The sequence below is a fragment of the Elgaria multicarinata genome, chromosome 6 (genome assembly GCF_023053635.1).
Source record: "Elgaria multicarinata webbii isolate HBS135686 ecotype San Diego chromosome 6, rElgMul1.1.pri, whole genome shotgun sequence".
In the NCBI taxonomy this organism is placed as follows: domain Eukaryota; kingdom Metazoa; phylum Chordata; class Lepidosauria; order Squamata; family Anguidae; genus Elgaria; species Elgaria multicarinata.
The window spans coordinates 48342865-48368075 of NC_086176.1; the positions used below are offsets into that span (position 1 = coordinate 48342865).

Here is a 25211-nt window from a genome sequence, read left to right on the forward strand (position 1 = left end):
CTTTGAGCTTGTTCTGACTCTATACTGTTAGCTTCACCCTTCCCGGTGCCTGTTTACACTTGCCTGTGCCTGTTTGCATTCTCTTTCCCTCCTTATTGTTTACTACAACTTTATTAGATTGTAAGCCTATGCGGCAGGGTCTTGCTATTTACTGTGTTATCTGTACAGCACCATGTACATCGATGGTGCTATATAAATAAATAATAATAATAATAATAATAACTGCCCTCAATGGCAGACAAGCATGAAGGGCCTCCATTGCTAATTCCAAAGTGTGGGTGGACTGATATGGGTGAAGGTGGTCCTTCAAGTACCTCAGACCCAAATTGTTTTTAAAGGAAATAATACCTTCTTCTTCCAATCGTTCCTTACATGATTACATGCCATACTTCTAATCATATATGCTGCTCTCTCCAACCTGCCAACATTTCTCTTGAAATATGATGTTCAAAATTGTACATACTATTCTTTAAGGCTTAACCAACATGGAGCACAGTGAAAAAGATTGCTATGTTATCAGTTGGACAAAGCTTGGCTAGGTGGCATATTCCAAGTTGAAAGCTAATCTATCAAAAATCCCTAAAAAGGTATAACTACATTCACTTTAACCCTGAATTAATCAAAATCATTACACATGACTGACATTAGCTGACTGGGAGTCGTCAGACAGTGCAGCTTTTATGCCCCAGTACCTCTTACCTCTCTTTCACCGTAGTACCACATTTTATGTATGACTCCCAAAAGGGGTGAAGCAGCAGGAAAGGAAATAGCTTTAAGAACAATTCACTTAACTGACGTTTTGTTTAAAGTTGATGTGGCTACAATTCCTCCCCACACAAATATCCTCCTTCTGGGAAATGTAAATGGGATAGTTAGGCACTTTCAGTTCTCTAACAGGGAATGTTCAGCCAATAAATGTTCTACAGCAAGCCAAAAGAAGTAATACTTTTGTGTCAGCAACTTTTTTTCCTCTTCACACTGCCCTTTGGTTTAAGTGAAGTTAAAGCTTAAATTATGGTGAGTACACACTGTGGATTTTTGAGACATTTTATGCTAGAACATTATGCTTTTTTATTGCTGCTTCTTTTCCCCTTCTTTAAAGGTAGCATGCCGAAGGTTGGACTCTATGAGCTTTTCTGTGTGCATTCCCCCCATCCCTGAGGCCAATTCCCATGTTACTTTTCACCCCCAGCCCTATAAAGGATTGTGTATTCCACAGTTGCACTGACCAAGTGTGTGTATGTGTGTGTGTAGAACATTCTGTGTCCTGACTAGTGCGAGATTTAATTTTTAATGAGGCAAATTTTTAGTCCTCAAGGCTGCAAAGATTAACTTGAAATTGTGTGGTAAAATCTCCAAAGCCAGAAAGCTGAGCAGGGTTCCTCATAGTCACATGTTCTGAATGTTCCTCCATATGACTACCACAAGCACAACACACATTTATTTAATTTGCATGTTTTATCAAAGTCATAGAATTCAGGGTTCCTTCATACAGAATGTTAACATTCTCAGGTGACATACAGCATCCCATAGATGTGTTTCATGATGCAATGATCCCAAACTGTCCAAACTGTAAATGGGATTAAATGACCTTATATTTATATAAGCATTTGCCCAAGGAGGTCAAATGATGAAGTAAGACAGAATTCAGTGGAAGCATGTACGTAGCTATTGCAGAACAAGTTGGATTTCTTTCCTGCCACTGCAAAACCTGACAATGCCATAGACTTGTTTAGCTTGCCAGGAGGGACAAAGTAGACCACTTTAAGAAAGTTACTATACAGAGATAGAAATGAGAAGCATTTCTTCTGGCTCCAATACTGCCCCTTTTAACAATGCTTTCTACATTAGCCTCAAAATAATTGGTTCCACAAGAGGAAAGCATTTCTGACTTTTCTGCTTTTATTGTGAAAGCAGCAACTTTTGTAAAATTAAGAAAACTAAAAGGTCAACAGTACACTTTTGAAAATCTCAGCCTATTACTTCTTTTTATTTTTAAATAAGGTGATTTTATTGCTCCTGCTGAAAAGCTCAAAAATTCAACTACAACAATTTAAAAGTCTCAAACAAATTAAAAAAGAAATTTAAATTAGCTTTTCTCCCCTGTGATCCTATCTTGTGTTTGTGTGTGGATGAGAGAGAGAGAGATTCTGAAACCTTTAGAGAACACGAGACTGGTGAGAATTGTATCTCTTCTGAGAAATTTTAAATACCAAGGCCGTTTTTACACCTGCCTTTTCCACCCGGGATCGTCCCGGGATCATCCCTGTGCATCCAAATGACACACAGGGAATCCCAGGAGCAGGCAAGGACGATCCCTCCATTTTCTTGGGATAATCCTTAGGTGTAGAAAGCTCCCGTTTCACTTCTCTCTCCTCACCTCTTCCTAACAAAGCAATCCCCAATAAGGGTAGTTCATTTCTCTGAAAATTCAGATACCTCAGCAGAACCATGTCTCATGGGGAAAGTCTTCTATACATCTATTTAAGGTATTTGTAATGAATGTTTATTTTTCTAATGATTTTTTTTTGCTAGATCACATTCAGTAGGAATGGGTTGGCTTCAATCATACATTGTTTACTTATTTGTATTTACTAGAATCCCTCTCTCCATCATTACATTTTAAATTTCCAAAAGAAGGGTGCCCACTTAAGATCTTTTAAATCTCAGCAGCATTCTTTTTTTGCATGAATACCAGGTGATTCATCAGAAACTAGTCAGTAGTACACTGTTCTGCCTTCTTTACATCACCGTTATATTGTATTTGTACATTGATGGTGCTATATAAATAAATAATAATAATAATAATTGTATTTTTAATAAGGATATAAACTACTACCTAATACTTAGACCAATGCTCAGACTAGTCTGAATGCCAGTCCTCAACAATGTTTTTCCAGTCCAGGAAGACACTAATACCGGGGTGGGTGGGGAGAATTTGGTAAGTGAAATTTGTACATTCTTTACACCCAGTCTGCCAGACAAACCCTGGGAAGGGCAACAAACCATTGGTTAGTGTTACATGTGAACCAGGTCATTCAGTTTGTAATCACCATTTTGGAACTGAACCTACATTACAGACCTTATGGATACAAGTTCTGGCCTAATTTTTGTACTTTTCTGTTAATTCTCCCATCCCCTGGCTCTTATGCCACCTAGCTCGACGAAGAATTCTGGAGAATTCAAAACCTTGCACAATCTTTTGTGGCATTTGGGTTGGTCCTAATAAAGTTATCTGGCTAACTACTGATTTTGGATTCCCCATCCCCACCCCACCAATTCCAAATATTAATGACACTAATAAATGAAAACTGTTAGATCAAAGTTACTTTTACAATAAACACTAACATTCAAAGCCTAAAAACAAAACAAATAAGGGAGGAAGGGTAAAGACATGAGATAGGAAAAAGTGAAGTCTCAATTCAGAATATCTTATTTGGACAGCTATACAAGCTATTGTCCACTTCTTAATAGTCTGAAACAGAAATAAAGATGGGGGGAGGCACACCTCAAAGTTTAGCCTGAACTAGATTGTGTAAGATAATGAGAAAATAGACTTCTTAATTGACTGCTGAGCTACTTAATTCCTTTGTGGGAAGCTGACTGTGCTAGTTCTGCAGACCCTGCCCTAGTACAAACATATAAAAACCTGAAGGGCTCGTTGTCTGAATTTAGGCATGTCACCTAAAACGTAAAGGTTGACAACATTTGAAGGAACTGCATTCTTCAAGTGTATCAACAGGGACGGGTTTAGGTCCCCATTGTGTGCATGTTGCAATTCTGAAAGAGTAATATAGTCTTTTAATAATTTCAAATAAATAATTTCAGTTCACTGTTTGTGATTTTAAAAATTCTTCAGTAATTGCTTGCATTACATTAAAAGAAAGTGAAGCTAGGAAGAGAGGGCTTTCTGTTTTCTGTTTAAGTTCCTCTAAGTTGTGTTGGATAACTTTTCAGCTTAAAACACTGTCTTTTTGTTTTCTTATAATGAACAGAGCTCGTCTAGCTTCTAAAAGTCATTATGTAAAAAGAGGACAAGGGTGTGGGAGGTGTAGGGGAAAGTATTGACCCCAATCCAGATGCACATGCGTAGCACTGTTAAAATATCTGCAACTGTAGCAATTAATTGTTTGGTGGGAGAAGAGATCAGGGGGATTAAATCCAGGCCCCTATTGAACAGCTGTATCATGGGAGGCATCCTTTTATGTGCATAGTTCCTCATCTAACTACAGATACACATGGGGAAGCCCGCTTCTGTGTATATATAGTCTCTAGCTTATTGGACATTAAAATTTGTCTTAAAAACACTGATAATTTCTGCAAAGTAGAATACTCGTAGTATATTCTGCAAATTCAGTGCAGCTATCACTGTTTCTAAAAGCTTAAAAGTAATGTTGGTCTATTATCTAAAACGGAATCTATTTTGTCCAGAGATTCTTATATCTTGCAAAATAATAGCTGTTGCACCCAACCAGGTAGGAGTCTGTCTTTAGCCTTCTAGATACATTCCTCTGACAAAATCCTACTCAACTTTTTTGGTGTAAATATAGATCAGCCTGCCCATCAGTTAAGAACTTCAAAGTGCCTTGGTACCTTGGCCTTTGGAGGTCAGGCAGGTAGTTCATGTGTGAGGGGTCCTTTGCAGTGGGCACATCCAAATTATGGAACTTTCTCCCCAGCCCATCCTGTTCATCTTAAGGCTGTTATTGGTATCAGAGATCCTCTGCATTGCCTTTTAAGTGTTGTCTCTATGGTTTTATCTGTTGTTTTTTGCTGCTGATGCTACGTTTTATTGTATTTTAGTATTTACATTGTAAAGCTTAACCTTTAAACCCAAGTATTAACATAATATATGCCTCTCTCTCATTAGGCCCCTACTGAAACGTTAATCCTAGAAGAGAGAAGGCTCAACAAATTTGCACAACAAGCTGCACAACAAATTTAAAGTTGCAAGCTGCAAAATCAACAGGAAGAAAATACACAATTAAGATCAAGTGGTTGGCTACATAAACCCGTAGAGAAATATTTCAGCTGGGAGATCAGCAGCAGTGAAATGTTCAAAATTCAGGAAGATTCTTATCAAATTTGCAATCAGAGATGATTGGATCAAGGTAAATAAAAATGTTCAGCCAAAACCTAGAGAGAAGCAACAAGCTATACACTACAATATCAGAGACATTTAGAATGACAGACACGTATTTGCCCAATATCAAAAACCAAGACTGAAGTGCAATTTGAGGTAACTAGCAACAAGAAGTAAAAAAAAAAAAAAGTAAGAAAAAAAGTGGTGATGGAGCACTGCACAACACAGGAAACCTTCCACTGGAGTAGGAAGTGACAACAGATTCCAACTATGTCGTTTCTGTTCTAGGTGGATGGTTTCTACCTCCAAGTGCTACTTCCCAAAAGACACAGAGCTTTCCTTACATACAATTTATTGAAGGTGCAATATCTAACCTCTTTATCATCTATATTTCTTTCTACCTCAGGCACCTCAAGTGCCATACTGCTTTGTTCGCTACTCACGACAATTTAAGAGAATGACTGAAATTTGTCCAAAGGAATTTCATAAATCTGAAATTGGCTTAGATGGAGGCTGTTTGCCTATATTTGAACTTGACAAAGAAGTTTTTAAATGATGAAGGCACATCCAGAGGCTTTCTAAACTTGCATATCTTTCCATAAAATCAAGACCTGGATATCTGAAAAAGATAAGTAAAGCTCAAAATGTGTTCTCTTGGTTCTACAAGAAGGAAATTTGCACTTGAACCATTCCCATTGGCAAATTACAACTCACTTATTGTCCTTCATTACAGATCTGGTGTAAGTATATAAGGGCAATTCAGTTGTAGTCTCTCTCCTGAATAACGTTAATATGCTACATATTGACTGGGTTCGGATGATCACAGCGGGGGAAGAAACCATCATGGCTGTTCTCCTGCCCCCATGCTCAACAGCCGTTTGCATTTTTCACCGTGCTGCAACATAGATTCACATGTTGTTTGAACCCATTGCATGGCACAGTGTGTGTGTGGGGGAAACATACCTACCCTACAATACATGATGCGCAGTAGAAGTTGTAGGGTGGCCCCACTGTGCCACATGCCAGGTTTGGACAACACGTCAACCTGTGCTGCATTGCAAGGAATAAAGCAAATGGTGGCTGCATGCAGCATGTGTGGGGGCAGGGCAAGCACCACTATCATCCAAATACGGCCAATATGTTCTTAGGGCGTAGCCCAAAATCACATGCTTAAATCACTGAAATCTAGGTCCAATCTACATGTATTTCTGGTTTTACCCAGTTTTTCATAAAATTGGCTTTGGTTCAGAAGTATTTCTGGTTTTACCCAGATTTTCATGAAATCGGCTTTGGTCCATCAGTGGCACATGAAGCAAAGGCAGAGTATACACTACCAAAAAACCCGCTTTCACAGCTCATGCTGCACTGGAAAAGGCTTTAATCTGAGATTGGGTGGGCAGAGCCCACCTGCTGAACCATATAGATGCTGGTCAGCGAATGAAAGAGGCTTGTTCCCCACCCTGTCCATGCTCCCCTGCTCAGAGAAGTTTAATGGAAGCAAAGAATTAAGCCCTTGAAGTTTACCCTACATGTCTCCCCTCTCATCGACTCAGAATAATGCAGTTGCTGTTTCAGCCATTCAGAATAGCGCAGTAGCTTGCTTTCTCAATTCACAATAGGAACCTTTCATAATATTCCAAAGGTGGAGGAGAGAGGAGAGGTGTGGGCAAACTACAAGGGCTTAATTCTGTGCTTCTATTAAACTTCTCTGAGCAGGGGAGCTTCATTGGGATATTGTGAAAAGTTAAAAGAATCCTACTGCAATGTAGAAATCAGGCTACTACTGTGAATGGAGAAAGCGAGCTACTGCACTATTCAATTCAAAGTTTATTGTACTAGCCAAAGGCCATGACAAATACATTAAAAACCCATATTTATACATACATGCAGCAATACAAATATTTTGAACAGTAGAAAAATATACAGAGAACTTAAAATTTGCCATAACTAAAACTGAGGTTTCACTAAGCAGTTTGAATCTCCATGGCAGTTTAGGGCAATTTTGTCTAGTTCTCTTTTCCTAATCTTTTTTGCTGCCAGAGCAAACAAAGCCACTTTATGTGTCACATAACTGTTGGTATCACTTAAAAGAAAATGAACCGTTTCTGCAAGGGCATTCCTATATCCATGTGTTAACAAGGGTTTCAGGATCTCTCTCTTGGGACCTATACAGAGGACAAATTAACATGTAATGAACAATGTCTTCCAATTGATATTGGCCACAGATGCATAATCTGCATTCAAATCGCACCTTGTAATAGGTCCATCCAGAACTGTAGTTGGCATAACTTGGAATCTCAGTTCAATAAAAGCATTTCTTAGGGAAAGAGGCCTGTGTTTGGACCAACAGCTGGCTCTGAAGTGTTCTGTTTTCAAAAGAGGGAACCACCGGGAGAATTTAGAGTTTTTAATTAGATGCAGAACCTTCCTAGAATCTATCCAAAATAGCCAATCCCCTAGTTGCTTCATATCCACATCAAGGGCAGGCTTCAGCTCAGGAAAGTAATAGCTATGCAGGAGCTTTTGTAGTATTGCCATCCAATAATAATTTTTGTTCATTTCCAGGTAACACATAGCTGGAAGGCGTTTGTTTGGCTAAGTGGCAATTCGTTTCAAATACTTTAACTGAGCACACTCTATTCTTGTCCTAATTGATGGCCATCCAGATTCTGTACGCAAAACAGCTGCAGGGGTTCCGGATGGGAGAGAGTAGTTTTCAGAAAAAAATGTTCTGCACAATTTCCAGGGTGTTAATGATGGTGTTGTCAACCCCCCAAATTGCAGACTCATAAAGCATTATTGCTTTGAAGTTGAAGACTTTTATGGCAACTTCTATCAACTGTCCCCCTTTATTATTTAACTTAATTAAAGCCCCTATAGTTTTCTGTGCCTTCAGTTTCACTGCCTCCTTATGCCCTTTCCATGAAAGAGACTCACTGAAAAGAACACTCAAATATCTAAATGACTGGGTTTGTTCAATAACATGTTGGTCCAAAACCCATCTATGCCTAGGACTATGACTGCCAAAACCCATTATCTTGGTCTTAGAATAGTTTATTGCCAAGTTTTCATATTTACAGTAAGCACTGAATGTATCTAAGAGATTTTTCAGACCCAAGCAGGAGAGAGAGAGAGATAAGTACTATGTCATCTGCATACATTAAAATAAAAATCTTTCTATTCATAATTACTGGGGAAGGAGAATTTACTTGAGCTAACTGTGACACTAGATCATTAACATAGATATTGAAAAGGGCGGGAGCCAAGAAGCATCTTTGTTTTTACTTCCAGTGTTGTATTGAAAGCTTCTGTTAGAAAAACATTAAAACCTACTCTAACCCTCATTTCTCTGTTACTGTATAATTCCTTTATCAGTTTCAAGAGTCTACGGTCAATGTTTGAGCTTTGTAACTTTTCCCATAATCTGTTTGTTAATAGAATTAAAAAGTGGCTGAGAGATCAATAAAAGCTGCATAAAGATGCCTTAGTATTTTTAGTATATTTTCTGATAATATAATTTAGTGTAAAGCATTTATCAATAGTACTGTAACTGGATGGATGAAATAGCTCTACTGCGAACTACTGCTAAATGGGAAAAGAAGCCTGTGTTCAGAAGGGCCTTGGGTGGTCCCACCCCTTGACCAGGTCACAGAAACACCAAGCCTAGGATTTAATATGGGGGGACTGGGCATATTATGTTTAAACAAAACAACTTTGTGAAAATGCGCTTTTTTTCCAGTGGGAAGCTTTGGGGTTGTTGCATATTGCTGTCAGTGTCATCTGTCACAAACAATCCCAATGTGCTCTCGCTCCACACTAAATCAGCCGTGTACATTTGAGCCCTGGACACGAGTGTTGCCTTGGTTACATCCAGGTTAGGCTACAGCCCCATGCACTCTTGTACTGCCCTGGCTGTGGGCTTTCAGGTTTCCAGGGTTGACAAGGAGATAAAAGTAGTCAGACTCAAGGTTTGCTTATAAGGAGACAATCTTTACTGGAATAGTTTTCAGCACATACAGGCATATTCCAATAAAAGCGGACCAGCCTGCAAAAGCTTCCTGCACAAAAGACCCTTCGGCAAAATCTGGACCCCTACCCCTGGGCACAAGAACAATTATAGCATAACTGAACTTGGCATTGCTGCCAAGTACAAGCAAGTGATTAATTGCATGGGATTAATAACAAAGCAGCTGTTCTCATCATAGGAATCTATAGCATAGTTCTACATTGTTGTGATAAACAAGGCATTACTTGGCATTTTTTTGGCACACATAAAGATCCACTTCACCCAGGTGCACTTACTAATTGGTTGAAGAGGCTGGAACATCAGCTTGTTAGAGCCTCCAGATACAGTACCAGGTTACATACTGTAGGTAAGACACTTGCTGTTCTCATGAGATCACTGTATGTCCTCTGACCATCTTAGGGGTGGATTGTATGGCCTGGAGGCTGGCAAACCATGGCTGCCTGCAAAGGCTTCTGGGTGAATGGCTGCTTCTGCTTCTAAGCTAGCAAACTGTTATTGCCTTCTGTACCAGTCAGCAACAGTCCTTTGTGTTATGGGAAAAATGGGTCAAAGCAGCCCATTTATGTGGGTTATTTCCTTTTATGTGGAATTGGGTTGACTAACTTTAGGAATCACAATGGCCGCCAAAGGCCAGTAACTCTGGCCTCCCACCCAAGGCATGCTCGGAGTTGTAGGTGTAAACCTAGGTTTTTATTATATTCTTTAAAAAATACTTAAAACACCAAAATTCATGTTTTTAGATTTTTTCTGATCCATGTACAAGAAGACCTGTCTGGGTGAACAGCATTAAGGCAACACCATATGTGGAAGTGGGTAAACATTTTGGGACATTCATGACACACACATACTTTCTGCTTTATAGGTAGAGATAATGTATTTACCGTGTGTGTTTTTTTAAAAAAATTGTGAACTGCTCAGAGACCTTCAGTTATGCGGCGGTATAGAAATATAATAAAAATTAAATGAATGAAATCTGTGTTCTACAAGTTCAATCTATTTAATTTTAATATGTAACTAAGGTAGCAAAAATGTAATTCTTGCATTATATAGATCTATAAGAAATTGCTATTACTTACCTCATTTTCATTCTCTGTGGTAAAAGTCCTCTGAATACATTAGCCAAGTGGATCCATGCTATATAATGTCTCTGTCTATGGCACTCTGTAGTGAATCCGTTTTTCATGAGATAGGAAGCCTGTGGCTGAAAGTTAAGCAACCTGAACCTCCTAGACTGCACAAATACGCTTCTCTGTTCTGACACTACCACCAGAATTCTACAGGTTTCAGAGATTGTCAACCTGCTACTGGATTGTAAAGGCTGATATTCACTCCTGTTTCTCCTTTAGACCACATTCATGTAATTTTATTACTTCTCCAAGCCAATACAAAGTAACAGCAGCCTAATAAATTGGTGTAGAAGAGGTGAAGAAGAGAATGAGTCATCTACAAGGTTTCCATAGAATTTACAATGATCAATCATTGGGAAAGATGTCAGAAAAATTCCACAATGCAAAAAGTTTACTATGACTTCCTACCAAGTAATAATTATATCTTATTTTTAAAAATCCACCAGATTTCATAAGCTCATGTAATTAAAAAATACTTCACTAGATACGACTAGTTCATATTACTAAGCATAACATTCTTCAACTGCAAATTTACATGCAGGTTTTTTTTTCTCATTTGAAATTCTCTTTACATCTGACCTACACATTTCTAAATAAAGAGTTTGATGTTTTAGTAGTGGCCTAGGATTAGCATGTCCCATGACAATACTGCTAGTCAGATATAGGGAGTGGGTCCAGGAAAAATTAGACAGTACAAAAGAAACAAGGGATTGGTAGCCCTACACATCCTCCATAACAATATTTTGTTGGGATTGTGGCAGTTACATGGAGAAATCTGTGAGTGGGAGGGATGCTGAATCCTTCTCCTGCCTGCCGATTCTTCCCAGCAAATGACAGACACAGCTGCCCTCCAAAACCAAAAGCAGTCCAACTGAGAGAATGAAATGGGGTTGGACATCCCTCTAGCTAACCTTCTCCTTAACTGGAATGCATGTATAGGGAACTGTTATAGCAGCAAGTGTGGGGTTGGGAACATGATGTTTGTCAAAATAATACCTAATTCGGCATTCACACATTCATTTAACTCTCATAAAAATGTTCCAGGATTTATGGCTCTGAAATCAGAGGCAAGAAGAATATCACATTTGGCTATCACTTAAGATTTTCTCAACATATGAAATTCACCTTAAATCTAATTCTCACCCCCACCCCTGCATGCCTTATTAAATGTTTGACCAATCATATTTGTTGTGCTGAACTTGAATAAGTCGTTTAAAAAAGCAAGTTATTTTTTTTAAAAAAAGCCTTAAAACACATGACCCAATTCTATTTCTAAATCTCTTGACTTTATGGGACCAAACTATGCCTGAGAACAGTTGATTTATGGCTTATGAGAGAACATCTTCTGCTAACTCCAGCTTGTTAAAACAACTGGTAAAATGGGGATCACCCACCAAACATGGACTGGCATCTCTCAGACACATGCACCTAATTTTAAGAAATCATAACTTTATGCAAATCAGACAAATTCACCATGGAGCTTCAACTTGGGTGATGATGACCCAATATTCTGTTCCTATTGTAGGGCAACAATGCAAGGCACTTCAGCATTGTAATGCCAATGCAAACAATGCTTTTGTGAAGCAGTTGGTTGAATGACTGCTAGAGATACACTCTAAACAGCATTCCTTCTATAGTCTATTACTATGTAAGGTGGTTAAACGGATATATTCCCTGTGAGTGCCAGATAATTCTTTCTATGTTGGCTGGAGCAAATTGATTTGAGCAAAGGAACTACATAAATACTGTATTTCTTTTTAACTTTATCTGTTGTCAAATGGGCAAGCCACCACACACACTGCTGAATCACACAGTATCATCAACATGCAAGCAACACAGGAAGCTCTACAGGAAGATGGCCAAAGAGGATGTGACTCTAAATTTGGCTGAATATAGACAAGGGACAAACTAGGCTATACATATCCTATGTATCTATTTCTGGAAAGAGAAGAAACACAAATACAGCGAAGTTATTTGTTTTAAAAAATCCTTAAAATTGTGCATTTAAAAAGGCCCAAGGCGAGGGGGAAAACAGCATTTTAAGCAAACTGTTCCAATGTTACATTCTAGCTGATTATAATTTATACCATGCTATGGTATAAATTTATACCACTGTCATCAGCTTCTTCAATTCCTATGTGTCCCAATCAACAACCACTTCCTATAGAAACATATACTATCTAACAGAGGCTTTACTTTGACAGGGCCAATTCCAAAACAACATTTGGTGCCTCAGCATTTGGTGTGTTTCCTTAACATACTGATGAAGGCTCAAAAACATTGGGGAAGAACTTAATAAACTAGAGGGGGGAAAGGTGGCCGTGGAAGGAACCATCTATACCTTCACAGTTCTGTTCCTTTATATCTGCCTTTCCTAACCTGGTTCCCTCCAGATATGTTGGACCCATAAGCCTAGTCAGCATGACCATCCGGCTAGAACGATGGAAGTTGTAGCCCAATACATCTGGCATAAACCACGTTGGAGAAAACTGATTTAAGTGCTGGCTACAGAGCTCTTTCCCCAGCTGACATTGGAGTTAGCTTTGCTTTAATACCAGTTACTGGAAAAGTTTGCATTTACATACACTGAAGTAACTATATGAAAAATTAAATTAAATTTCTGAATTCCATGTATGAAAATTTGATTTATAGGAATATAATGAGCACAGAATCCATGTTTTCTTGATGAAGAGTTTGAATAAGGGGTAAAGGACATACATACACACCACACATGCACTCACAAGAGGCACAGAGCCCTCAATATGTGAGACCACTATTATGAGCTGCTTCACATCTATTGCTATTACTTTCAGGGGTCTGGATATCTACCTTCATTCCCTAAAAGGTAGGTTATCAAACTGGCATTTTCTTAAGATATATACCCTAAGATTCCTGTTTTTATTTTTTGGTCAGAGGACCTATTATTGAAATAACTGCTCAAGGCAGGCTAGAAACAGACTGCTTCTGCACAACTATGAGCTGTCCAGGGTGCAGTCTGAGAAATTACAAAATGAGCCCTGCAGGTGTACAAAGCTGTTAAAAGGCTTATTTAGTATTCTACAGACTCCTGTTCAAGTGATCCTTGAAGGAGTCTTGCATAATTCCTGCTACCGTATTTCTCCAAGTATAATTGCCGAAGTTAAAAGCAGGAACAGAGAGTGCAGTTAAAGAAATGTGCCACCTCAAAAAGACCAAGGTGAAAATACTCTTCTATTAAACATTCATGGCGTCTAGTTCAAATTTGATCTAAACCTTTGTCACTGATGGCAGAGTTGGCAACACTGATGGACACACTTCGAAGGACAAGAAATCCAGAGAGATAAAAAAAAGAAAAGAATGCAGGGTGGGGGAGAAGCATTTACAAAAAAGCAAAGCCATTGAGGGATGCGGAACATTTTCACTAGTAAGCCTAGATGACTTGGGAGAGAGAAGTGCCAGCTGTGCCATTTGCCTGAGACTGGGAGATGCTCAGAAACGACAAAAATATTTCTAGTTGCTCATGAGTTTTTCCAAAGCAGCATGACTCCAAAGCACAGAGTCAAACTAGACCCTGCTTTTCCTCTGAGTTTCAGAAGATGGAGTTCTCTCATTTCATATCACACACATTGGGGACCATGAAAAGGAGCAGCAAGGGACATTTTTGCAGGTCCTGAGAGACTTCTAGCCCAGGATGCTATTTCTTACAATCCTAAAAGGACATTTGAAGATGAGAATCTCATCTTTCCTCTCTCTGGGTGTTCATTCACTTTGCAAAGTGCTTTGGAAGCACTTTACTGCCTCCCAGCCTGCAATGTTCTTTCTTTCTTTTATTTATATCCCATATTACTTCCATCCTGGAACTCCAGTTGCAGTTCCCAGGTAGTCTCTCTTGCAAGTACTGATCTGACCCAGACCTACTTGGTTTCAGTGAGATGGCTGCCTCATCTCCATGTTGCTAAAATTAATTAATGTCCAAAGTTTTCAGTACCATTTTTCTTATTCTTAAATTTTAAAAATGTAAATAATGTAAGGGAAGTACAAACATTCAATTTTTTATTTACATAATAAAACATATACATCACATTAAGGGTGTTTTAATTCTCCCCCCAAATATTTCAAAAACTTGTTTCATATGACAAATATAATGTGTTTATTAACCTGTAGTTCCACTAAAGTCATTGATGCCACACCAGCATAATCCAAAGTATTGTAGCCCAAATTAAACCCCACATGGCTTTCATCCAAGTACAAACTGAAGCACAATTTCAGTAGTATGTGATCTTTTTAGTTTAATGGATAGAAGTCACATGTTACAATTCTTTCTAGCTGAAACAATTGTAAATATACCTTAAGGGTGCAATCCTATCCATGTTTAGGCAGAAAAAAGTCCTACAATTCCTAGACTTCCCTAGTCAATATGGCTGGCTGGGGAACGCTGGGAGTTGGACATTTTCTGTCTAAATATGTATAGGATTGTGCCCTAAGATATTATTTGACCACCTCAAATCATATAACCATGTTAAGTACTTCTACATCAGAAGACCCAAATTACCATGATACTGATATGTTGAATAAGTAAAATAATCTGAAGTCTTAAAAGGGCTGTCCTAGCACTAATAAGAGCACAACAAAAACAAATCATCATCACTTAGCAATACTGACTCCAAAATCTAGGGCTGTGCAAGTTCTGCGCCTTGGATTCGGAAATCCAAATCTCAGAGGACATTTTATGGCATATCCACCATTTTATGACGGATCCATCATTTCTTTGCACAGCCCTAGGCCCCCATACAGCCTACAACTCCCAGCATGAAGTGCCTGGGAGGGCTGTACTTACCAGGGCCCAAGAACAGAGGGAATATGTGTATTCTCTGCCATCATCACCAACTCTTCCACATGATCACCAGGTCCTCCGCGCAATCACTGGCTACTTCTTCCCAGCACAATCGGCCGCTGCAGCCGCAATCCAGAAGTCTCCATTGACCCTGGAGGGGTCCCTGTGACTTCCCTGTGACTTCCGCAGAAGTCACAGGGACCCCTCCAGGGTCGATGGAGTCATCCAGACTGTGGTGGCAGCAGCTGATCGTGCTGGGAAGAATCTGGCGACTGCGCAGAGGAGGTGGTGATTGCGTGGGAGACCTGGTGATGACAACAGTGAATACACATGATTGAACATGCCTCCATACAGGACAATTCCTTCTACACAAACAACTAGTACATTAGGGAAAATGTAGGTTAGATTCCTGCTATTTTTCTATGTGGACAGAAAAACATTCTGATGTGTAAGCTACCACTTGTGGTCTGAAGTAGTTCAACCCAGATAGGCTACTTCCTACCTCAGTGAGAACTAAGCTAGAGAAGCACATTGGTCCTTAAACAGTGTCACCGCATTCCTCTCCACCTGCACTGAACATCTGCTGTAGACACCTTTCTGACACCTCCGGCAATCATATTGAAGGGTATCTAGGAAAAATACCAGAGCTGTGTAGAATTCAGTTTTGGCATCACTACAAATTATGCTTTTTCTCCCCCATACAGAAAGTCATGTGATGCAATTCCTAAAACTATAGTTGGAAAAAGGTATATCTAAAACAGAAAGCTTACCTTATTATGTTCATAGTTGTATGGGATTCTGAGTGTATCCATGGCTCTGATCATAGACTGCATTGCTGTGAATATATTCTGATACACAAGCTTTGTGAATCCTCTTTTGTCTTCATCAGAGTATCCTGAACCATGAATGATTCTCATCTGTTTGATAAATGTGCTTTTGCCACTTTCTCCTGTGCCTGCAAAACATTCAAATATAGATGCATCATTAGACTACAACAGAAAACACAGCAACTGCTCGGGTTCATTTGTCCAGTTTAAGATATAGCTTCCTCCCTTTTTACAGTGCTACTGGATTTATGTATTAATTCAAACCTAAAATTACTGTCACTATTGCCATTACTCAATCCCTGTCGTCGTCATCATCATTTGAAAATGTGTAAACACAATGATCTTATGGTGAAGGGCTTTTTACGCACAATGCAAAAACTGGTTTTACAACATAGTCCCTAACAGCTGGGGGAATATTTCCATCCATCAATAAGTAAACAGTTAGCTACATCATCACAATAATATTACAGCCATAGGAGACTTAATAATGAAACTAGCCAATTTCCAAGGGCCTTAAATTTGGTTTTAAAGTTTTGAAATTCCTGAATTATCCAGAGAATAAGAACATTTATGAAGCTTTGTCCCTCCTCCATTACAACACACCCACCCACACACCATGCCTATGACATGAGAGCTAAAGAGAAAAGCAACATTTATATTTTGTATGATAATGGACAAGTTCAGGAATCAGAAAGGCTAAGACACCTGCAATTCCTGCTCCTGATAGCACCTTAGGTTTTCAAAGTGGCTCACTAAAAGAAAAATGTCTTAAAACAAGCAAACATAAAATACCATAAACAACAGGTAAAAATCGATTGAATGTTTGCACGAATAAAGAGGTCTTAGCTTGGCACCTAAAACATATCAGCCGCAGCCCAATCAAGGTGCCACCACTAAGAAGGCTCTTTACTCCCTGTAGCTATCTTCCTAGTCTCTGATGGAGGTGGTTGCTGTAGAAAAGTGTCTGATGCAAATCTTACTGCATGGGAAGCTTCATGTGAAACTTGTCAGTTGTTCATTTAAATCCTTCCTCTAGCATAATGTTAATACTGGAGTTATTATGAGACTAAATTTCTGTAAGTGTAAATCAACCTTCCCTAATCTGGTGCCCTCCAGATATGCTGGACTATTACTCCCTTTGTCCACCAGCATGGCTAACAGCCATGCTGTCTGAAGATATTGGGAGTTTTAGTCCAACACATCTGAAGAACTGCAGATCAGAAAGTCTTGTGTAAACTGTGACAGGGCCAGATTGAGGGTTAATGGTTACCAAGGAGCTGTGGTACACGCCACCCACCATCATGAATATGCAACCCCCATGGATTCTTATAAACTTCCTTTGACTCTCTAAAAGCTGTGGCACACAGATGCCCATGGTAATTGATTGGCCTTATCCTAAATAAGTTAGGACATCTTTTTTCAGCTTCTGAATTATACTTGTTTCTGGGAACAATGGCTTATCAACCTTCCCCACATCTATTAAGACAAACTGTGCCCCTTTTGAGATGACTGCTCCTGGAAGAAGCTGTTGATGAGCAATCAATCCTAGGATAATATGAACTTCTAGATACTGATTTAAAAGAGATTCCAGATCTAAGTTGCCTCTCGCCTTCCTTTGCTTAAGTATTCTTTGATCCCCTGCTGCTCAAAGGGTCACTGTTTTTCAGTCATGTGTCTGTGTTTCAACCTGGCTATATCTTGTTAATATTTTATGAGTTTCATTATATAAGCTAAGGTATCCTCTAAACATCTGTGGCCCATTTCATGGCTACTTTTCTTCTGAGTGTGCCTCAAAAGACGTAAAGCATCTTCATGACATGTTTTTTGACAGTCTTATTTGCACACTTAATGTATGGATGCAAATCTTTGCATAACATAGATTATGGCAGGGTGTTTAAAAATAAAACAAAACCCTGAATGTGTCATTTCCTTCAGTACTTAAAGGGTATTGTTGACCTTACAACCAACATTTATTATTTAAGAATATAATCCCATAGGTCTTGTCCATGCCTTCCCTGGGAGTGGCACATTGAAGCATCCATCTTCATTACGATACTATGATCAGATAAATGTTGGACGTAGTAAGTTTTGTTTACTGAGTACTACTAGCTACATTACTAGCAGTCTACCTTTCCCTCCCCAAGTACTTCCTTTTCAAGGCTAGGAGCTATGTGTCTCACTTCTGATTTAAGGGATTAGGTAATATATGTTATGGTTCACAAGAGGAGTAACTATTTGGGAGCCTCCCCTTTTCTGATTTCTTCACCTCATGTTCCTCCTGCAGCCACTCAAACAACCAAAGGTTATCTTTGCCCTGGAGGCATAGCTGAGTGAAGTTCAGCATAAAAAGATCTCTTGGGATGAGGAAAGCAGCTATCAAAGGTGGTCAGAGCAAGCCCTCCAGTTCTACTGTGACTGACAAGAGCTGCTATTGTCAGTCAGCCCCTACTGGCTGCTGCCACCTTCCAGCCAAATCTCCCTTTGCTCAGAGGTCTCCACTTCCTTGTTCAGTCATTCCTGGCTAGGCCTCTCTCTCTTTCTCTTTCCTTCCTTCCTTTCTTCTGTTCACCCCTCATGCTCTGCTACTGCTCTGACTTTTCAACTCTGGCTTGGTCCCACCCTGCTTGATAAACTTCAGCTGCTGTATTTCTTCCCAGCCAGCGAGACCGATGAGCTATCCCAGCATGTTTCTTGCAGCCGACACCCACATGTGAAGGTTGAGGGGATGGTTAGTTCCTTCCATTAGGGGCCATTTTCACACACACACACACACACACACACACAAACAGAGGGGGAGAGGGAGAGAGAGAGAGATCCCTACAAGCCTCACACCTGTCTGCACCCTGTGGAATTTTCCACTGCACCCTGGCAAAAAAGGTTGCTGGTTTGCTGTCAATATCTGGTGGCAAATCAGTAAGGAGTGCTAATTACAACTCCGTAGCAGTAAATTGATTTTTTGCTGCCGCCACAAATTTTGGCAGTGCAATGGCGGCAAGGCCCAACAGGAGCTGCAGTGAGATTTGCATGTCTGAAGTTTTGCTGCACACAGCATTGAAATCATCCTGTGTTTCAAAAATATCTGGCCGTAAAATGGGACTAGAAGAGCCATAGGTTTTTGTTTTTAAATTTCAGTCTCACTTGGCTCCAAAGGCCATTTCTGTGTTTCTCTAAATTGTGTCCTAATAGTATCACACACAAAGGCATTACACCCACATCTGTTACACCTGTAAGACACATGTGGCAAAACTACCTGAAGCATAAATATCAATTATACGCAATATAAACACACACAAACATTGTTACAAGTTCACCACAATTACTGTGATAAAACATAAAAGGGGATCTGACTTTCTTATTATTTTAAGAGGCAGCAGGCAACTGTAAATAGTTTTTGGTATAACATGTTTGTTTGTTTGACAGTGTCCCTGGGTATGAGCAACGATGACCATATAAAGAGCTATAGCCTCAAAGGAAACATATTTCCTATACGTTGAACTGAGTATTTTTTTCAATACCTAAATTTCCCCCCAATACCTAATTATTTTTCCAATACCTAATAAATGCAGCCAAAAAGACAAAAACAAAAAACAAAAACACAAAAACACACCCCACCAAAGGTTTAAAAAGAGAGAACAAGGAATCACAAGAATTCATCAACTGCAACAGCAATTCTAAGTTAATTCCAGATAGGAAAAGGTTTAAGTCAATGAGCCATTTCTTAAACTCCGTTTAGTATTCCAGATACAGGTAAGAGAACAGAATGTATGCATAGCATATATTAGGGGCATACAACTACACATCTGCACCTGAGAGCTCTTCCTTGACACTTGCAGAATGACACAGATAATCAAGCAAACTCAAATTAAAAAGTGCTTAGCTCTTGATTATGCATTTTAATATCAGTTTGCTAGCATCTGGCTACTTTAAAATAGTTGAATCTTGCTTTCACTAGTTACAAACATGTTCAATAGTCACCACTGCAACAGCTTCAACATCCTAATCTAATACAATATTGCTAGTTCAATATTTTAGTGTTCCAACATTTTGAACAAGTTTACATGGTTAATGGAGTAAATGTCAGGCTCAATATAACAATGAGGCGCTCTGATGCTTCAGAAAGTTAGAAGGAGAGAGAAGACAGAAGGTACAGAATATCAATCAGCTTTCTGGAAGCCATTTGAGCAAAGACATTCTTTGTTTGTTTGCCAACCTGATTCTTAGCGCTGAGAAACCCCTGGTGATTTATCACATGGAACAGGTTCGAACAACACACTGCAGTTTGTTGTGGGGTATTTAATCCACAATGACCTGTGGTGCCCATTGGGAACAGGTTGCATATTCAAAATGGTGGCAAAACATGCCCCATAGTCTCCTTGCAAGCTCCACAAACCTGGCTACTGCAACATACATTCCAAAAATTGAAGCTGGAAGAAATGGTCACTTACTTCTCTACTCAGTTGCCACCACAAATAATAAGATGCAAGCCTGTATACACTTACCTGGAAGTAAATCCCATTTAACGTACTGGGACTTACTTCAGAGTAGAAATGCACAGGATTGCACTATAAGACTCTCTAGTGTGTGCACTACTTAGTTTTAAACCTACAAGGCAGGTTTCATAAGAGATTCTTAATATTCAAAACAGCAGATATTTCACGCAGATATTTCTCCATTAGGCATAACTTTGCCTCTTTCCTTTAATATATAGTCAGGTACAAACATATTTTAAACATCAAGGGAAAATATCAAAGCAGCACAAAATGCAGCCACTTTCATTAAGTCTTAAAGGAGGGTAAGAACATTTCACATCTTTGCTTCAAATTTCAAAATGGAGGTGTCAGTTATTTTTTCCAGGATTTAAAGTCTCACTGAGTTTGGGGCTCTGCTAGTCAAATAATTACTTCTTGTGACATCCTGCAGAAGCAGCAGTTTTACACAGGCTGAAATTCCTGTGCTAGTAAATATTAAAAAAATATTAAAATTAATGGCATATATTAGTTACAGAGAAAACTTTGGAATACAGCATATGCTGTGGGATTTTCATGTTATTTTAATCCCAGAGTCCAAGCTTTCTTCAGTAGTACACCTGGTCCAAAGTGCATCAACAACAATGGCTTTTGGTCCAGTGATTTCTAACAGGTTTTGGACAATACACTTAAAGATGAACAGTCAGAAAGATAAAGGAGTTGCTGATTAACTTGTTCATTTCTTCAAGTTCATTATAAGGAATGAACAAAGTTTGCAAAGTGCAAACTGCATATTATAAAATCTACACTGTAAAAGACTACATTGCACTTTTATCTGATTATTACATTCCAGAGGTTACATGCTGTAAAGTTCTTAGGAACTGGTAGCATTGTTGTTGGGTTTTGTTTTTGGATTGGTCATAGTCTTGTATTTCAAAGAGCAAATACATTTACTAATAAAGACACAATTAAACAACTTTGCAAGTAGTATTCATTATACCCACTCTTCAACGTATCCATTTTCAAAGCAGCGTACAGCAGAAAAAGAACACAAAACTGCCACAAAACAAAGAAAACAGCGGGAAATAATTTAATAAAAAACATCTAAGTTAAATCTATTAAAATGCTAGAGTAAATAAAAATGTTCTGCTGAAATAATAGCAATGCTGGTGCTATGCAATCTCTTTGGGGATGTATTCCATAGCTAGGATGCCGTGGAAGAGGTATATGGAGAAGGGCTTTGGCAGATTACCTGAAGGCAGCGGAGTCAAGTTCTTATTGTTCTTATTGGAAACAATTTATAATGCAACTGGGAATAACGGCTTCAATGAAGCAATGGTAAAGCAGAAGCTGCAGAAAAGGGCAACTAAAATGATCAAGGGTTGGGGCATCTCCCCTATGAAGGAAGGAACTGTTTAGTTTTTGGGGGGCGGGGGGAAGAGTAAGGGCAGACATAGAGGTATAAAATTATGCATAATGTGGATGAAGAGACATTTCCCCCCTCTCTTATAATAATGAACATTGATGGCGCTTTATAAATAAATATGAATAATATAATACTAAAACCCGGGGTCATCCCATGAAGCTGATTGGTGGGAGATTCAGGACAGATAAAAGGAAGTACTTCCTCACACAGTACATAGTTAAACTATGGAATTCATTACCACAAGATGTGGTGATGGCCACCAATTTGGATGGCTTTAAAAGAAGTTGGACAAATTCATGGAGGAGAAAGCGATCAATGGCTACTAGACTTAATGGCTATGTGCTACCTCCAGCATCAGAGGCAGTAAGCCTATATGCACAAGTTGCTGGGGAATGTGGGTGGTAGTGTACTCTTGCACCCATGTCCTATTTGTGGGTTCTTGGTCGACAGCTGGTTGGCCACTATGTGAACAGCATAATGGACTAGATGGACCCGTGGTCTGATCCAGCATGGCTCTTCTTATGTTCCTAAGCTAACACATATTAATCATGAATGGAGGTGGGGGGAGTGAAATAAATGTGCAAGACAATTCTAAGCATGCCTGGCACTGAGCATTCACTTGAAAAAAGAACACCTGGGATCTACATATTTTTCTCTGAGTTGTTTGGAAATTTTCTGCAAATGTTCTAATACTCCCAAGTTTGAAGGATACCTCAGCATCCCTTGCTTAACATATGCAGTGCAATACAACATCAACATTAATACATACACATTAAGAAGCAGAATATGAAGCCTTACTGTCCCAACACTTGCAGTGAAAGTCAACAGAAACGTTGACTTTAGCCACTAAAGGCTTAGTAAAACCAGTCCAGCTAAAAGATAAAGACCCATGCAAGTTAACTTTGTATTATATAACAGAACTGATTCTTGTTTGGAGGAAAAACACATTTAAATTTGTCAAATAAAACAGAAAGGACTCACATGTGATGAATGTTCTGGAGAGCAATTTAACAATCTCCATTTAATTCAGATCACATTCTTAAATTGACCTGCAATATTGCAAGAAAAAAATATCTAAAATATGCCTACTATTCAATGTGAATAGGGGCAGTGCCCTCTTAATAAAACATCAGAGGATTGATAACCTATCTGAAAGACCATCTTCCCCTATATAAGTCTGCCTAAGTGAAAAGTTCTTTGGGAGAGGCTCTTCATTGGATACCGCTACCTTCAGAAGTATGTTTGGTGGCAACCCAAGACAGGGCCTTCTTGATGGCTGCTCCCAGGCTGTGGAATTTCCAGCTGAAGCAGGCTAGGTTGACTCTCTCTCTGCTGACTTTCCACTGGTAGGCAAATACATTTTTATTCAAGCAGGCCTTTGGCATGTAAGGTTGCCATTTTGTTGGCAGAAAGGTGGGATACAAAGGAAATAATTTAAAAATAAATAAATAGATACAATACTAAAGAGCCAGTTTACATTGCAAACAGGCACTTCTTCCTCCATGCAATTTCCCCCAGGTTTACAGATTTATATGGTAAAGCATATGTGAGTCAAGACTGCAAGTATGCATTGCTGCTTGCATGTCTCTGAGATCGCAATATTTTGTTTCTAAATCAGTAGCTCTGAGTAACAATAACTGGAATAGGAGTGTTCATTAAGTACATTTAAACATGTGTTAAACTGAGAAAAGCATGTTTTCCTGTTGAGGTGGTTGGAGGGTCAGAGTAAACACCACAGTAAATATAAACGCCTATGAATCTTGTTTTGAACTTGCTCAAGTTTTTACAGAGCAATGATCTAAAATGGAGGAGCAATCCTATTGCCCCTAGACAGCATCTGGGGGGCCATAGGATATTTCTGATTTCTGGATCCAAGGTTGGAGACAGCACTCTGAGCTTGGATCCAGGAATCTGCGCTCCCCACCCATGCCCTCTCTACCTCACAGCTGGAGTGAAGAAAAATGCAACCTCAGAGAGGAGGTAAAGGGAGTGTTTCTGGGGGTGGAAAGGGGAGTGGAGGTGCTGGCTTACAAAGCAACCCCAGGCCTCTCCAACCTTCTTCCCTCCCCCTCCACAGTACCACAGCTAAACGGGCAAAAAGCCCATTTAGCAAAAGTGGAGTGTGATTTCGAAGATTGCCTTCACCACTCCTCCTCCTCTACATTGGATACCTGTAAGCCTCCAGGTCCAGAGGCTTATGAGTATTAAGATAGGAGTCTACCCTAAGGGCACAATCCTATGCATGTTGAGGCAGAAAGAAATGTTTATGAGACTGCTCTATGCTCCAAATCTATGGTTATACATAGGGCTTTCATTAATACATTATGTGTACTATGATTAAATCATTGTATAATTTTTATCCAATTTTTTTAAAAAATTTGAGTATGTATTAATTTCAAGTTAGTCTCTATGTGCTTATTCTATTACAATAGGGCCCAGGCTAATTTTCTAATAAAATGCCAACTATTTTAAAAAAAAGGTTTAAAAGTTTGTTCAATGTCAACATTTTTATAAATATTAACTTATCTCTGGAAACATTTATGGATAATGAAAGATAATTTGGGGATAGTTTGGAAAAAACATCAAGCTAATTCCCCACTTCACTTTTATCTTAGCTTAAAGGAGGAATACTGGAAAAACACTACAGTGAATTATATCATGTGGACTAATTCCAACCAGTGAAAGAGACTGAAGGGCGCAATCCATCACATGCTTAGGCGGAAAAAAGGCATACAACTCCCAGCATTCCCCTGCCAGCATGGCTAGTTTGGGAATGCTGGGAGTTGTAGGACTCTTTTCTGTCTAAACATACATAGGATTGTGTCCTAACAGTATTATTTATTTTCAGTATTTTTATCCCCATTGTTCAGCTAAAAGAGCTCCCAGAGCAGCTAATCCTCTACAAGTTTACTCAGGTCCCACTGAGTTCAATAGAACCTACTCCCAGGTAAATCAATATAAAATTGCAGCCTTAAAAAGATTTTACAAGCCCTGTTAAGTTTGAAGTTTCCAGAGCTGCATTTCGCTCGCCTTACACCTACCTGATTTGGTAACTGTTTCCCTAACAATCCACTGTTTGCTAACCATTGGCTTTTATGACTTGTGATCCGGTCAGTATCACGAAAGGCAAGAACAATGAGGATTTAATTTGGTTCCCAAGGTGTGAGTAAAGCCTCTCCAGGCAATCTCTTAGCAGATAAAAATGTCATTTTTCCTCCCTTGGGTAGCTTCAATTCTATACCTGGTGATGGAAACATGTAGGACACTGAAATTGTACAATCAATCACCATCATAGGTTTTCAGAAGTCTCAGCTTTCCTTCAGCAAATATCGTTATTTCCCAAAGCATGATTCTTTCACAATTTGAAGGGCTATTAGGTTGCGTGATTTTAGGGAATCACCTTCATGGTCATGCAATTTTAGACTGAGGAGTAGATAATAGA

General features: G+C 39.1%; 1 protein-coding gene across 1 annotated transcript in view; it reads right to left on the reverse strand.

Annotated features, from left to right (window-relative positions):
• Nucleotides 1–25211, reverse strand: part of LOC134400791 (guanine nucleotide-binding protein G(q) subunit alpha) — a 120071-nt gene that overhangs the window by 58649 nt on the left and 36211 nt on the right. The window contains exon 2 of the mRNA XM_063129367.1: nucleotides 15821–16005. Within this exon, the coding sequence (XP_062985437.1) occupies nucleotides 15821–16005 (185 nt within the window). The remainder of the gene's footprint in view (nucleotides 1–15820; nucleotides 16006–25211) is intronic.